Here is a 17,193-nt window from a genome sequence, read left to right as displayed (position 1 = left end):
GTAGGCCATATCTAGGCTAGATGTAGGCCATATCTAGGCCAGATGTAGGCTAGATGTAGCCTGATGTTGGAGCTAGCTCCTTCCAGAAAAATAAGAAGAAAGAAAAAAGAAAAGAGGGCTAAACGTTGGAGTTAGCTGGGTTTGTCAGAAACGCTTTTTACTACTTTTCATTGGTTCAATATTGTTTTAACCAACACACAGACGTAAAGGTGTTCAATAGCACTGATTCTCTGAGGAAAAAAAAGCGGATGCGCAGTGACAATATATATATTTTAAAATATATATTTTATTTTTTATTTAAATGATAGATTATCAATTATTTCTCTTAAGAGATTCAATCGATTATGTTGGATTATCTGTCACCCCCCCCCCCACACACCACACCAGGTGCCCCCCAGTCTGCGGGACCAGACAGGCAATCCGCCGGGACGCCTCAGCTGGGCACCGAGGACCCCTGCAGGCCGGACAGCGCAGAGCGCGCCAACAGCTCACCAGTAGCCGTGGTGTGAGTCACCGTTTCTTTCACACTTGTTCAAGGACATGTTCTTGATGTCAATACAGCTTCGTCAGGTCCTACGTAGCATGCCTCTTTTTCATGTGGAGAGTTCTCCAATAATGAAACAAGAAGTGCCCATAGGGCTACATAGTCACATAAATAGCAGAAATCAACAATACATTGCAGATCATAGGCCTATAAACCAGGTTATTTGTTTTGTTTTGTAAAGCGTGTTTGAGTATGATGTATTATACATTTATTTTAATAATAACCTCTACAACTTTTGTTTCTTTCTTCCATACTTACAGGCAGGTGAAGAACTCAACATTAAATCCCAACGCCAAAGAATTCCTACCAGTCAAAGGACCCACCGTCTTGGTCAGTCTCTAAAACAAATGAAATAGTTTTTTATTTATTATTCAAAAAGAAAAATGGAAGAAAAATCCTGTAAATTAGAAAACAAAATTATGTTCAAAGAAGTAGTGAAAATAGCCGATCTACAACGTGTCGACGAAGCGACGCGTTGTGAGCATGTAGATTGGCTATTTTCACCAGCTTGGGTCCCGGGCTAACGACTAATGGCCGGGTTTCCCAATGCGATTTTAGCCCATCGTAAGCCCATCGTAGCTCACCCATGGTCGTAGAGAACAAGCCCAGATCGTCATGTTCCTGTGTTTACATGGGTTTGGGCAGAGCGACTTATTTAGCCCCCTACAACTACACCATCATTATTTCACAAACAAAGTGTTTGATGAAGTCTCACTCCTGTCTAAATACGGCACGGCTTTCTATAATTAACTGTATCCTCCGTTTTGTTTAATAAGAAGCCTTTTTATCCGATCGCTGTCTGTTTATCTCAATGGGGTTGGTGCGCATGGGGAATGCCAGGAAATACATGGGAAAACAGAAAGCGATCGGATAAAAAGGCTTCTTATTAAAGAACACAGAGGATACAGGTAATTACAGAATGCTGTACCGTATTTATATTTAGATAGGTGCGAGACTTTATTAAGCACTTTGTGAAATCTGAATGATGGTGTTGTTGTAGGGGGGTAAATAAGTCGCTCTGCCCAAACCCATGTAAACACGGGAACATGACGGTCGGGGCTTGGTCTCTACGACCACGCGTGAGCTACGATGGGCTAAAAATCACTTTTGGAAACTCGGCCAATCTCTCTTAGGTCTCGAGCTAAAAAATGAATGAATGAATTGATGATTTTATTTGTGGTCCTCTTTAACAACAAATGAAAACATACAAAATGCAAATCATGACCAAAAAAAGAAATAGGCGGAAGCGCAATGCTTTTTTGCCTATCCTTCACAATCCTTAAAAAATGATTTTTAATATTTTAAAAAACTTCAGTTAAAATAACACTTTAACTCTTATACTGCTTTGGACGTTCCTGTTCGCCCCAATTCTCAAGAGACCTCCGCGCCAATACGGCGCTCGTTCGCGTTCGTTCGTTTACCTTGTTGATGTCCTTAAGCTGATGAGGGGTCGCGCCGCCGTGTACTGTAAACACATTTTCCGCGGTGATGGTGTAAAAAATCCATTATGCGTTAACATCAACGGAGACCAATTCACTTCCTTGTTGATTTCCTCTGGCTGTGAGGCTCTGTGGCCAGTGACTGGTCTGAATGTACGGCAACACATAACAGGCAAATTCACATTCATTCTCGCATGACGCCGCCCTCTGCTGCCTGGCAGACCAAAGTGCACTATTGCACAATAAAAAAATAAAAAAATAAAAAAATAAATAAATGTCTATCTATCTACTATAACGTCGCAAAGGTAAGCCGCTTTTTGATGGCACCAGACCCAATAAATAAATAAATAATCTGGCAGTAGGAGAGTTAATATATTAAAAAAAAAACTTTTATTGATTCATTGATTGAATATTTTATTAGACACAAATGGAGAACAGTACAAGTATAGTCAATATACAATTGAAATGTAGTACAGTACAAGTCCAGTTAAACACCCTGCCTAAAAGAACATCCCAAATAAGACCTTTTATGATCTTTTTTTACGTTGGAAGTCCATGGTATTCAATGCATGGACAAAACTTTATAATAATATGCTGCAAGACAACAGAAAAAAAGACAAAAACAAAAGAAAGAAAGAAAATGTTTCACTCAAAAAATGTTGGGAAAAGTTTGGCAACCACTGCTTTTTTTCAGAAGCCCGCTCAGACGCCCACCCCCCCGCGGGCCGCGCCACCCAGCCCGTCGGTGGCGCTGCCCCCCCTTCCTGCTCCCCACCAGCTGCAGGGGGTGGCGGGCGGGGGCCAGGGGCCCGGCGGGGGCCAGCCTGGGGGAGGGGCCATCTACAGCTCGCCGCCCGGGCCCTACCTGTCCTACGTCTTCCCCAACTCCATACAAGGGCACGCCGTCCAGGTATAGTACCACACCCAGGGGCGTCGCACCAGGGGCGTGCGTCAATTGGGTATGGCAGGGGTATGCAGCTGCCATACCCTGGGCCAAAGGGGGGGAAATAAAAGTTACTTTTACTTTTAAATATAAATCCATGAATGTCTCTTTGTCTATCTACAAATGCAAAATGTAACAAAATGGTCACTTTAACAAGGTATCATAATTATATTCTCCACACTTGTATTCTCTGCACAGGTGCAATGCATTATTGTTAAATGTGTGGTACGTTTACTAAACATGCCAAGTTTAGCTGCACTTGAACCGTTCCAGGCTGCCATATCCAGCCCAAGAAACCATAGAAATCATGACTGTTGCTAAGGTATGGCAACATTGGCGTGCAAGACACCAGTCATGTTGCCATACCTTAGCCTTTTCTGAACTGACGCCACTGCGTCGCACCAAATTCTGGGCCCAGGGCACAAGGATTCACTCACATATTGTGCTTTAACTATTGAGAAATAGCAGATCTACAAGCTCCCAGTGCTGCGAGCTTGTAGATCTGCTATTTTTGAAAAATCTTGAAAATGTGTGCCTTTGTCTTTGAATATTTCAAATCCTTCTAAGGTTTTTTTTGAGAAACCTATGTTTCTATGTCAGTGGTGCTCAAACTTTTTAATGTGAAGGACACCCAAAATGATACGTATTTGGCGACAGACCCCCATCTCAAAATATTTAGTTCCAGGGACCCCCCCAGAGGCAAAATTTGAGTTACAAATGTTCCCTTAAAAATACATATATTCAAGATTTGCACACATTTTTTCACTTTTGACTTTTCAAAAATAGCAGATCTACAAGCTCACAGTGAGCTTGTATATCTGCTATTTTTCAATAGCTAAAGTATAAAATAATGAAGGCCCCTCCACCTTGGGCCCTAGTATCTCAGTCCCATCTTGGAAGCCATCTTGGAAATGTTGTTTAGGGAAAGAAATTATATATATTTTTCCCCAAACTTTTAGTATGTTGTTTATCATACCCAATAGTAACAGAATCCATCTAAAAATCTATTTCATCAATTGTTATATGCTGATGTATCTAATATTTGATTCATTGCAAACAGACCACAGGTCCGATTTTGACAACGCCTGCCCCGCCCCGTCATTAATCAGATCCGTGGTGCGATCCGCTACCCGTGATTACATGCATTAAAGTAAATATGAGCAGTGATGGATAATGCAGTTGTTAACATGGGCGTCATTGTCATGTTGTCTTCCCAGGCTCCTCAGATGTACCAGTACATGTCCACAGTCGCCCAGAGCAAATACCCCAGAGCTAAAGGTACACGCACACACACACACACACACACACACACACACACACACACACACACACACACACACACACACACACACACACACACACACACACACACACACACACACACACACAAACACAACCACATCATGGAGCCTTTATCCAAGGTGCTTCATATAGGTTGTCCATTACATTCACCCATTCACACACATTCATACACCGATGGCAGAGGAAACCATGCAAGGCACCAACCTGCTCACCTGGAGCAACTAGGGGTTCAGAGTCTTGCTCAAGAACTCTTCAACACTAACTCTGGGGGAGCCCGGGATCGAACTGGGAACCCTTTGGGAACCCTCCGTGTTATTATACTAAGCCAGGGGTTCTCAAACTTTTTTAGACTGTGACCCCCAAAATAAACATATTTGAACTGGGGACCCCCACCCTGACAAGCACTTGGAATTGTAGGTATTACATTTAATGTGACTCGGTTCCGCAGATAAATATTGTGAAAATAGCAGATCTACATGCTCACAACGCCTTGCTGTGCAAGGCGTTGTGAGCATGTAGTGCGGCTATTTTCACAATGTTCACCTCTTGCTTACTTAATATTTGACAGTTTGGTATTAAAACGGTCTTGAAAGTCCATAAATTGTTACTTTATAAATGTGCAGATACCCTGAACACACTTATACTGTATGTTGGATTATTTACCGTTGAGTGAGGAAAAAAATTGACTTTAAGCGAATCATCTGGGGACCCCACAAAATAAGTTAGGGACCCCCAACCCCAAGTTTGAGAACCACTGAGAACTGGGTCATCAGTGAATGGCAATTGCCACACCCTCAAATTCAGTTGTTTTATGAATATCGTCCCCAACTCTGAATAGTTTTTTGTTTTTTTTATCTGATGTCATCGCAACGGATGCCCGTCCATCTACATGTGACCTGTGTTATCATTTAGATAAGTGTGTGATTGTGTAATGCAACCATTCATGTATCAACCACGTTATCGGTTTTATAGGTTACCATGGTAACCAGTTAACACGTCCCTGGACGTGACAACGGGGGGCGTAGCAGTGGATGTGTTACTTTAGCTGGTCAAAAATAGCAGATCTACAAGCTCATAGCTGCGAGCTCTATGGGCTTGTAGATCTGCTATTTTTTTAAATCGTGAAAATGTGTGAAAATCTTTGAATATATCGTTTTCAACACAAACCTTTGTAACTCAAATATTTGCTTCTGGGGGTCCCTGGAACAACGTTTTTTGTGATGGGGGTCCACGGCCAAATACCTATAATTTTGGGGGTCCTTGACATGAAACGTTTTGAGAACTACTGATGATAGAAAAAAAAATAAAGGAAAATAAAAAGATTTAGAAGACATTTATAGAATTGGGTCAATATTTAAAAAAATAGTAGATCTTTCAAAATAGCAGATCTACAAGCTCACAGCGCAGCACTCAGTGCCGCGCTGAGCTTGTATATCTGCTATTTTTCAATAGTTAAAGGAGCTAATAGTCAACTTTTTTATTGAAAAAATAAAATAATGTTTTGAAAATATTTTATAAAAGAAATTAAGCTTCATATGTGTTTCTTTTATATGGATTCCATATAAAAGAATAGAAGAGGGATGTAAACAAAGTCAGCCTGACAACGGCCAAAATGAAAAAGTTGACTATAGCTCCTTCATTCCGTCAGAATGGTAGAATGGATACACATTATTGTGTATCATTATTTTATGCTTTAACTATTGAAGAGTGCCGCGCTGTGAGCTTGTATATCTGCTATTTTTGAAAAATCGTGAAAATTGGAATTTTGACCCGATTCTATAAGTGTCTTTTGAATCCTTCTAAAGTTTTTTGAAGACCCTATGTTTCTATGTCAGCAATCTGGCCAGCCATCGTCAAAGAAAAGGTCCTTTTCTCTTAAATGGGGCTCAGTTAGTCTGTTCTTGAGAGACTACTATGTCAGTGGTTCTCAAACCTTTTCATGTCAAGGACCCCCAAAATGATATTTATTTGGCCACGGACCCCCATCTCAAAATATTTACTTCCAGGGACCACCCAGAAGCAAGATTTGAGTTACAAACGTTCGCTTTGAAAATACATCTATTCAACGATTTGCACACATTTTCACGACTTTTTCAAAAATAGCAGATCTACAAGCTCGCAGCACGGCACTCGGTGCCGCGCTGTGAGCTTGTATATCTGCTATTTTTCAATAGTTAAAGCATTCAATAATTCTAAGCCTAAATGAGTTAGTTGTCTCTTATTTTATGGTTTTGCCACCACCTATGTCTTTCCTAAAACCCCACCTCCTCCTCACCCAGGTCCAGTGGTGATGGGCCCGCCCCGCGCGGACCACCACGCCTCCCAGACGCAGGCCTCCATGATGCAGGCGGCGGCCACGGCGGCGGGGGCTCCGCTGGTGGCCTCCCCCTACCAGCCCTACCTGCAGTACGGACAGCTGCTGCAGGCCATGCCAACACACTACCATGGACAGGTAGGCTGTGGTGGAAAAAGTACTCACGTTGTTTACTTGAAGCAGAGGCGGAAAAAGTACTCCTGTGTTGTGCTTAAGTAAAAGTATCAAAACTGCGCTATATATGTACTCCGTTACGAGTAGAAGTCCAGAATTCAACATGTACTTGAGTAAAAGTATGAAAGTGTTGTCATAAAAATGTATTTAAAGTACCAAAAGTAAAAGTACAAAATGTTTGAAAATAGCCGATTGAGCTTGTAGATCGGCTATTTTCAAATAGCCAAGGAATAAATTAGGGGTAAAGTATGTTTTATAATATTATAATTTATATCTGCAAAGTAACTAGTAACTAAAGTTTTCAAATGAATGTAGTGGAGTAAAAGTACAATGTTTGCCTCTGAGATGTAGTGGAGTAGAAGTAAAAGTACTGAAAACTGGAAATGCTCAAGTAAAGTACAAATACCTCAAAACTGTACTTTGGTACATTACTTAAGTAAATGTACTTAGTTACTTTACAACACTGGTTGAAAGTTCAGTTTTTTTGGTGTAATTTAGGTCAGGAAACAAAAAAAATATATACAGTATATACAGCTGTATGTCATAAGACCTTTAACATTAATTTTTGTTTGTGTGTTTGTGTGTTTGTGTGTTTGCAGCCCATGTACTCCATGCTGCAGGGGGGAGCCAGGATGCTGACGTCCCCCCAGGCCATGCAGGGGCCCCCCGGGCCCCCACAGTACCCCGGACAGCCCGCCGAGGGGCCCCAAGGACCACAGCAGGCCATGTATGGTAAGCAGGGAGAGAGGGGTCCACTTATAGAATAAATGGTTCTCAACCTGTGGGTCGGGACCCCCAGGGGGGTCCAGCAAAAGTGATACACCCTCCCCTACAAATTATTTTTGGGGGGTCCCCAGATGATTAACTTAATGTGCAACATTCTTTTCTCTCTCAACAGTAAACGACATAAGTTGAAGTGTATAGAAGGTATATGCACATTTCTAAAGTAAAATGTAAGGACTTTTTAATACCTCTAAAATGACAAATTAAACATTGGCCAAATTGTCAAATATTAAAGGCATAAATTGTGAAAATAGCAGATCTACATGCTCACAACGCCTCGCAACGGCTATTTTCACAATAGAACCGTGTTATACAAAATGTAATGTTAAAAGATTTCTATTTTGGGGTTCGCTGCCTGAAAAGTTTGAGAACCACTGTTCTAGAAGGCGACGTTTAGGACAGCCATTCTCAACCTTATTCACACATTTATTGGCAGGTATCAGTTAATTATTTCTGTAGCCAGTCCCAGCGCTTTTCAGTGTTTAAATGCATTTTCGAGGGCACACAAGAGCGAGCGCGACCGTGCCTCTGTGGACACAATCGTGAACGTGTTAGGAAAATAAATCTCATTCTCTCTCTCTCAAATTCAAATTCAAATATGCTTTATTGGCATGACAAGCATTCTGAAGGGGACAACACACAAAGCATTCTGAAGGGGAGCACACACTGGACGCGGGCGGCTGCGCAGTGTCGCGTTATCAGCGCACGTGAAGTGGCCGCGCGGTAACCCCAACTGGATGCGGCACACTGCCACACAGCACATCCATTTCCCCCGGTGGGGAGAACCATGGGAGTAGAACAGCAAAATAGAACAGCAGCGTATCGGCGCGGCAGGCGAGGCGGCAGACCCGCGGCTGCGCTCGTCTGAAGCCGCCGGTGTGGGTTAGTTCATTGAAAATAATGGGGCCGTATGTTTTGACGCGCCGCTTCCGCGTCCGATGTGTGTTCCCCTTTACATTGCCAAAGCATTACATACAGTATGATACAAAATAATAATATAAATAATACATATTCAGAATCAGAACAAACAATATAAACAAGACAGAGAAATATTCTAAATCACATTAGTCTATTCGTTGTGTTCATCGCTTATAGTGTTCAACCATTGTCCGTCATTTTGTGACAGGCTGCTACATATTTTGTTATTTGAGTGAGTTTAGTGTGTAGTATTCCTCTCTGATGTGTTAGTATTTGTCACATGCAGTCAAGAAGTGGAGCTCTGTCTCCACCACTCCTTGACCACATGACAGTGCCAGATACACGGTTGCACTCAAAATTATCCAAGTGGAGTAAAAGTACGATATCTGTATCTGAGATGTAGTGGAGTAGAAGTAAAAGTATTGGAAATTGGAAATACTCTGGTTAATACTCTGGTAATCTGGTTGTTACTTCGCCATTGTTCATGTGAATATGCTTGTTTATGTTTAATTGTTGAATTGGCGGATTCGCTAAAATTCACCGAGAGGGGATGTTGCCTCTCGCCGGGAGCTCTAAATGAGGGGAGCTTGCCACATTTTCCCCCGCTGCCCGTAGCCCCCGCTAGCTGTCCTCACACGCTCGTTGAGTCGCCTCGCACGGCGCCACACAGAAAGACAGACACACACACACACGCACACACACACACACACACACACACACACACACACACACACACACACACACACACACACACACACACACACACACACAGCTGAGAGCTCTGGTTAATCGCGTTAGAATGCGTTCTCCATAACGTTAATAGTTTCAATATAAGGAACGATGTTGGGCTAAGTAAGTGATTTGAAGAAGGATATATAAATTGATGAAATGGAAACGCTGTGTTTATCTGCATTTCTCCAGACTAGTAAAGAGGCTGTCTGTCTTCTTTCTCCTCCTCCTCCCCGCGCACGTCTCCTCCTACGGATTCAATAAGCTCCCCGGCTGGTATTGGTAGGCGGGCAGTGGACTACACTGCGGGGCTACACTGCGGGCGATGGGAAATTTTGATTCAAAGTGTTTTCAAATAGACCACGTGACCTACTTTGTTAATTCACACCACTGATCAGGACCAGTTGACAGAGGGGACTCTTCTCTATGTTCATCTCTTGGCTTTTGAGGGCTTTTTAATGATAGGATTTGCTCTCTCTCTCTCTCTCTCTCTCTCTCTCTCTCTCTCTCTCTCTCTCTCTCTCTCTCTCTCTCTCTCAGCCCCCCATGCCTTCTCCCACCACTCGGGGTCCATGCACCACCCTCAGCCCTCCAGCACGCCCACGGGTAGCCAACCCCAGCACACTGCTCCCAGTCCAGGACACACGCAGGTGAGTGGATGGGGGGGGGGGGGGGGGGTCAATTTAATGTCTTCTAGACCAGGGGTCTTCAACATTTTCAGGCCAAGGACCCCTTAGTCGAGAGAGAGATGAAGCAGGGACCACCCACAACCCATAGATTCCATATAGTTTAATCGTTTGACGGCACAATCATCAGTGTATTTTGGATTCATGTCAATTTGTGTTTTCAGATATTTAACCACTTGTGGCGCCAATACTTAATAAACTTGACCTTTCACTCTGTACTTAGTCTGCTCTTTTTCCCCTCTACACCAAACCTCTTTGCCGAAAATAGCCCATCTGCAAGCTCACAACGCCTCGCAGCGCGAGGCGTTGTGAGCTTGTAGATCTGCTATTTTTGGCTAAAGTTCTCAGAATATGGATACTAGGGTTCAAGTGGTTAATATAAAAAAAGGAGAAAACAACTTTTTATCACTCAAGGATTTGGAGGACCCCCTGTAACTCTGAGGACCCCCTAGGGGTACTGGACCCCATGTTGAAGACCCCTGTTCTAGACCAGTGGTTCCCAAACGTTTTAGCCCGTGACCCAAAAGAGTAATTAGACATTCGCCCCTGGGACACAATCCAGTGAAAATAGCAGATCTACAAGCTTGTGAAATTGTCTATTTTCACTACTTCTTAATTATTAGTATATTTTATTTATGGAATTTCTTGGATGTGTTTGCTATTTAGTTTGAAAATGTATCAACGTCTTCAATTTCTAAAAAAATCACACCTTGTGAACTGAGTGGTGGTCAAATAAAAATAGTCGTGTGTGTCTACAGTGTGTGTGTGTGTGTGTGTGTGTGTGTGTGTGTGTGTGTGTGTGTGTGTGTGTGTGTGTGTGTGTGTGTGTGTGTGTGTGTGTGTGTGTGTGTGTGTGTGTGTGTGTGTGTGTGTGTGTGTGTTGAGAGAGAGAGAGAGTGTTGAGTCTGCCTGCTCAATAGCGCCCCTCCTTTAACGTGTGTGGTCAGGAGAGGTATGCCAGGCGACAGACAGACATACATACAGACACGGCATTGTGAAACCTGATTACAGGAGTGGCGGTGAGACCACCACTCAAAAATAAAATGATATATTTCAAATGGTTTTCCATCTTTTGATTTTTTGATTTGATTTTTGATTTTTTGATTTTGTAGGAGACGAAAATGCGATTTTTACTCGAGCCGTGACCCGTACAAATTGGTCCGTGGCCAAAAAATGGGTCGCAACCCAGTGTTTGGGAACCAGCGTTCTAGACCAGTGGTTCTCAACCTGTGGGTTGGAACCCCCAGGGGGGTCCCCAAATTATTTTGGGGTGTCCCCAGATGATTGATGTAATGTGAAACATGACACAGTCATTACGATGCCATCAAGACCTGCCAAAATACAGTTCAGTTGACTAAATCAACTGTAGATTTAGTTGCCTAAAATTACACTGAAACTAAAACTTTTCAGTTGACTAAATATGACTGAAACTAAATTACATTTTATTCAAAAGACTAAATGACTAAAACTAAATCTAAATCTGCTGTCAAAAACAACACTGGTGTGTGTGTGTGTGTGTGTGTGTGTGTGTGTGTGTGTGTGTGTGTGTGTGTGTGCGTGTGTGCGTGCGTGCGTGCGTGCGTGCGTGCGTGCGTGCGTGCGTGCGTGTGTGTGTGCGTGTGTTCTCAAATATTACAGCTCTTTGTTGTAAATGAAACCCTAATGCCCCATTCACACTACAGATATATAGTTGAACGTTTTGCTTGGTAATTCAATGTAATCTCAATGGAAACCAGCTTTAAAGGCTGGGCATGTCGGCTGTCCTTGGAATCCAGCCTTTAAAGCTGGTTTCCATTGAGATTACATTGAATTACCAAGCAAAACATTCAACTATATATCTGTAGTGTGAATGAGGCATTAGGGAGGTTTTTATTCTCGGGGTTGGCTGCACTTTTGATTACAGCTTGGAAGAAGCCTTTTTAACCAAAGTGCTGAAATATCAACAGTTAGAGCAGACCATCTCATAGCTAGGCTACAGATGTAAACTTTAACGTTTAGTTTTGATCTTTATCAGCCTAGGGCATGTGCACAAGTTGGTTGTGAGGAGCTTTAAAATGGCAGGCCTCTCCAAAAGGAGGAAGCCGCTCAATTTGGAGGAGGCTTTGCTTCCTTTACCCATGATTTATGTCCGTTGTCTGATAAGTACTGTATGTAACAATGCTCTGCCGTTTAGGCTCTTTGTAACAGGCTGTTCTTTCATATTATTTGATTGCACTGTCATTGTTTATGACCTTTGTATGAGGCACCCTTGTACTTCTGTTTATGTGGTCATAAATAAGCATTTCAAATGTGTGTGTGTGTGTGTGTGTGTGTCTCTCCCAGGCGGCTCAGGGGGGTCCCCAGCCTCAGTCCATGTACCACTCTGGTGGTCTGTCTGGCTCCACCCCTCCCAGCCTACCCCCGGGCCACAGCTCCCCCCAGGCCTCCTACCCCATGCAGGGCTACAGCCTGCAGACGCACCAGCACATGGCCCACGGCTTCCCCTCCATCGGACAGCTCACACAGGTACGACCAGGGACGTGCAGAGAATCTTTTGTGCAAAACAGATGCTTGCAATGGATTCAGAATCATGAAAAACCCCTAGTTTGACCCCTCATATGTTACTTAAAGCAGATTAATATTTAGTTTTGTTTCCCTGAATAGTAAAGTTAATGGGACACCGACTCTAGCGGGTGATAACAGGGACGTGCTGGGCCCCTGATTCAGCCCGGGAAAAACGAGTTGGAGAGGCCCTCATTGCGAGTAGCAGCAGCAGCAGCGCTATAGAGAGAGATCTCTCTCCATAGCGCTGCTGCTACTCAAAGATTTGCCATTTCAGATCATGACAAGTGACAAGCCAGTGGGCCAATTACATGAGTAAAATTTTGTCATTGTCGGGTGGAAACCTTATATGTCCAAAACTGTTTGTTTTGTATTTATCATTTTAAGCCAGCCAAAAGGGGCCCCTTAAAAACAGGGGTGCAGAGGTACTGCCGTGCAATCTGCTATTTATTTATAAACATGTTTTAAAAAAGCAATGCACCAAATGATAAACAACGCGCTGGGGTCGCTCAGTGCAAGCCAGCAAAACGTGCGCGAAGAACATTTTTTGGTCGGCCACCTACTTATATGCTGCTGAAGGCTGTTATCCTCCGTTCATTTTGCATGGAGCAAGATGGGGTAATCCGCGAGAAAAAACAGCGCTCGAAAGTACATTACGTCCTCGTAGGGAGGGTGAAGCCTTGATTTCGTCTGTCGTCTGATCGAAAATGATGAGGAGACGTGCTGGCCAACTGGCTGCATACACAATACAAGGGCACGTAATGGCCGCCCGTGGACCCCAGTTGCTCCCTAGCAGATGACGTCATCACGCCTCTGACGCGATCACGTCTCAGGAGCTCTCTTAAAGAGACAGAGCACGACCGGCGACTGTATTTTTTAAAAAATTATAATTAATTTCATAAATTACGGGAAAGTTTACAAATTTGAAACTTGGCGATACAAGGTTTCTGCCCGACAGTGACTTTGTTGGCCACCCAGCCTCCAAAATGGAACGAAGGCCGACATTTTATTTGTATTTTTTTCCTAATGGCCGGCCTGGACCGGCCAGGAATGAACCGGCCGTTCGGGAGTTGTCCCGCTTTTCCCAATGGCCAGCACGTCTCTGGGTGATAACATCAATTAGGCGGCATTCACACAGGCACGTTTTATTGTGATTAAAACGAATCCTGTAACGTATTGTAGGAAAATACACAACATGTATTCGAAAAAGAATACGGATGACGCATCCGTATTCTTTTTCGAATCAAAGAAACAAATGCAAATCCACAAAAAAAACGGTGGTTTCGATTCGCTACAGCAAACGCTTCACTGTTGGTGTGAATCCAGCCGTCTCAAATACAGGCAATGAAACATTGTGGTATATAGAGCCATGTGCGGGTTAAATCCATAGTTATTTATAAAAGGTTAAATCCCCCTCCAGACCGTCCGCTCTCATTAGATTTCTGACCATTAAGGTCCATGCTGGCCGCCCCCTCCCCTCATTGATTTAATTTCTGATCACCGCTCCATCGATAGCGCATAGTGTATTATTATAATTATTATTGTATGTGATAGGCTATAGGCCTAATAAAATATAGGCCGATGTGTGGGTCTCTCACCCTTGCTCATGCGCGCGCCCTCTCTCTCTCTCTCTCTCGCTCTCTGTGCCAAATCATGTCCAAATGGAGACGCTTTACGCGCGGAGCGCAGAGAGAGAGGGAGCCAGGGAGGGCAAGACGAGGGGCAGAGAGAGAGAGAGAGAAAGAGAGAGAGAGAGAGAGAGACAGACGTTGACGTTCTCCTCTTCGTAGATATTCATATCTTGCTAAAGTATTTGCTGTCTGGTTTATTGCTGGTAGATTTTGCGAGTCCCTCCGTCCGCCACTGGTTTTATTTTTTGATCGCCCGTTTCCGACCGCAGATAAATAGGATCACGCCTGTGCGGCAATTTTGTGGGGGTCCTGACTCCTGCGGTTACATTGTGAGTTGAACTTGAAGAATTACTAAACATAGGGAGATGGAGGAGGCAATTGTTTCGGATGACAAAGTGCAATGTGAGTGCAAACGTATCAATTAAATATGCAAGAATGTGGCAACTTCACCACTCCCATTCGCACGACTAAACCGAATTATATTATGAGAATGTGGCCTTAAGCTACTTCTCAGAAAGGGTTATCATACCAAAATGTAAACTAGAGACATGTAGGAAGATAAAAATGTAAAAAACGTACGGTCACCTTGGGTGGTACCAATTTGTGAATGTATCAGTATTGGCCCCTGTCCTACATGATGATATCTGACGATATAGCACCATAGAGTTATAATAAGAATAGAGAGGACACCGGATATCCCCGCCCGTTCACTTGCATTGAGTTGCTCACCCAGCGCATGAAGCGTACTTCCGCGTTTGAGACGCCTCTGAAACGTGACGTAGTGGGGCTTCTATTTGGCTTCTGTGACGCATTTTGCGTCAAATTTTTTTTGTTCACAGACGCGTTGGGGCTCTAATTCATGAACGAGCACTTCCGGTATGAACGCACGTCAATACAAAGAAGCCTAGACGCGCGTTCATGAGGTTTGTAAATAGAAGCCCCAACTGCAGTACCTCAAACGGCCACCATGTCCATTTTGTTTCAGGGCGACCCCAGGGTTCCGGGGGCTTGTATAGCACACCCTCTCGTGTAATATTGCTTCAGTATTAATGTCATGATGGTGACTGTCCCCTCCTCTTCCTCCCCCTCCCTCTAGGCCCACGTAGCGGGGGGGATGTCGGGCCCCCACCACCACTCTGCCGGCCCCCACGGACCCCCACACCCTCAAGTCATGCTCCACTATGCCGCCGCCCCCCAGCAGGGCGGCGCCAACGCGCCGCAGCACGGCCCCCCGCCACAGCAGGCCACGCACCAACACTACTACATAGGACACCCACAAGGTACACACAAGCACGCACACGCATGCACGCACACACGCAGGGGTGTCGCACCAAATTCTGGGCCCTGGGTACTTTAACTATTGAAAAATAGCAGATCTACAAGCTCACAGTGAGTGCGAGCTTGTAGATCTGCTTTTTTAGAAAAATCGTGAACATTAAGTCTTTGAATATTTCAAATCCTATGTTTCCATGTCAGTGATGCTCAAACTGTTTAATGTGAAGGACCCCCAAAATGATATGCATTTGGCCACGGACCCCCATCTGAAAATATTTAGTTCCCCCCCCCCCCCCCCCCCCCGAAGCAACATTTGAGTTACAAACGTGCACTTAAAAAAAATACATATATTCAAAGATGTGCACGTTTTCACGACTTTTCAAAAATAGCAGATCTACAAGCTCGCAGCGCGGCACTCGGTGCCGCGCTGTGAGCTTGTAGATCTGCTATTTGTCAATAGCTAAAGTATAGAATAATTAAGACCCGAGCTTGTAGATCTGCTATTTTTGTAAAAGTCGTGAAAATGGGAGCAAATCTTTGAATATATGTGTTTTAAAGCGAACGTTTGTAACTCAAATTTTGCTTCTGGGGGGGTCCACTGACATAGAAACGTATTTTTTTCCAATAAAAAAATGTATGATGGAGCAGGGCTTTACTTTGCGAAAACATTTACAAATTTGAAACTTGGAGATACAAGGTTTCTGCCCGACAGTGACTTTGTTGGCCGCCCAGCCCCCAAAATGGAACGAAGGCCGACATTTTATTTGTATTTTTTTCCTAATGGCCGGCCTGGACCGGCCAGGAATGAACCGGCCGTTCGGGAGTTGTCACTTATAGAAGTTGACACTTATAGAATTTTTTTCAAAAATAGCAGAGCTACAAGCTCGCAGCGCGGCACTCGGCGCCGCGCTGCGAGCTTGTAGATCTGCTATTTTTCAATAGTTAAAGCATAAAATAATACCCAGGTCTAAATGCGTCAAAGGTATAAAGGGGTTGTGTTCTACTGTTCTTCCAGCTCTCCAGATGCAGACTCACCCCGGGCAGCAGCTGTCCTTCCACCCGGCCGGGAACTGATGAGCCTCTCCTGGTAGGAGGGGAAACGCAACCACTAATGGAGAACCTTCTTCGCGGGGTCTCCGAGGACCCCCTTTTAATGTTTTTTTTGGAATCCTACCGGGAATAACGGCCCTCACCCTCCCTAAACGTCACACCCATGCTCATCACATTCCCCCCCTGCCTCCACACACATCGACATTAAAGATGCGGTGCCATGATTTCTTTTCCCCCCTAAAACATGACGATCAGGTATTTATGATTATATTAGGAGGAAGATTTTTTTCCAAAAAAGTGTACAGAGAGTGTTAAAATTATGTTTTTATGTGGCCACACCCACCAGTTCGTTATAGGCCTGCTGGCACGTCCCGAAATTCTAATAGTATGATACAGTAGGTCACGTGGTCTCTCTGAAAATGGTCTGAAACAGTCTGAAACTCATGTCACAGTGTAATCTGTCCCTCGCTCCCCAACAACAGCTGACCAGTACAGTAAGTAGTCTAAATAGGCTACAGTCAATTCATTTGATTGGCTTATAATTGTGCATTCCCACAATGACATCATACAAATATTATATTACTCATATTTTAATATTTAGTACCCCTTTAGGTGACAGTACCCCTTTAAGTATGACTGGTTGTCCCAGCTGAAGTTAGCCACACCCATAGTGTTGGGTGTATGGTAAAAAGGGGATGGGTTGATTTTACGATGTCATTTACTCAGTGTTTTTCACTTCTACTCATCTCAGAGGCAAATATTGTACTTATACTCCACTACATTTATTTGAAAACTTCAGTTACTACTTTGCAGATATAAATTACAATATTATAAAACAATTAAACCACTTTACTTTAGCCATAT

The 17,193-nt window shown here is 43.7% G+C and overlaps 1 protein-coding gene across 1 annotated transcript in view; it reads left to right on the top strand.

The window, feature by feature from the left end:
• The window catches only part of LOC308283117 (ataxin-2-like protein), a 50,273-nt gene extending 33,098 nt beyond the window's left edge, over nucleotides 1–17,175 (top strand). The window contains exons 15-24 of the mRNA XM_080723498.1: nucleotides 388–505; nucleotides 805–874; nucleotides 2,678–2,893; nucleotides 4,144–4,204; nucleotides 6,508–6,680; nucleotides 7,316–7,448; nucleotides 9,687–9,796; nucleotides 12,155–12,337; nucleotides 15,101–15,284; nucleotides 16,295–17,175. Coding sequence (XP_080579624.1) covers nucleotides 388–505; nucleotides 805–874; nucleotides 2,678–2,893; nucleotides 4,144–4,204; nucleotides 6,508–6,680; nucleotides 7,316–7,448; nucleotides 9,687–9,796; nucleotides 12,155–12,337; nucleotides 15,101–15,284; nucleotides 16,295–16,353 — 1,307 coding nt within the window. The 3' untranslated portion in view covers nucleotides 16,354–17,175. The remainder of the gene's footprint in view (nucleotides 1–387; nucleotides 506–804; nucleotides 875–2,677; nucleotides 2,894–4,143; nucleotides 4,205–6,507; nucleotides 6,681–7,315; nucleotides 7,449–9,686; nucleotides 9,797–12,154; nucleotides 12,338–15,100; nucleotides 15,285–16,294) is intronic.
• Nucleotides 17,176–17,193: the final 18 nt, after the last annotated feature.

The sequence above is a fragment of the Nannobrachium achirus genome, assembly GCF_963921795.1.
Source record: "Nannobrachium achirus genome assembly, chromosome: 4".
Taxonomy (NCBI): domain Eukaryota; kingdom Metazoa; phylum Chordata; class Actinopteri; order Myctophiformes; family Myctophidae; genus Nannobrachium; species Nannobrachium achirus.
This window is presented reverse-complemented; position numbering and strand designations above follow the sequence as displayed.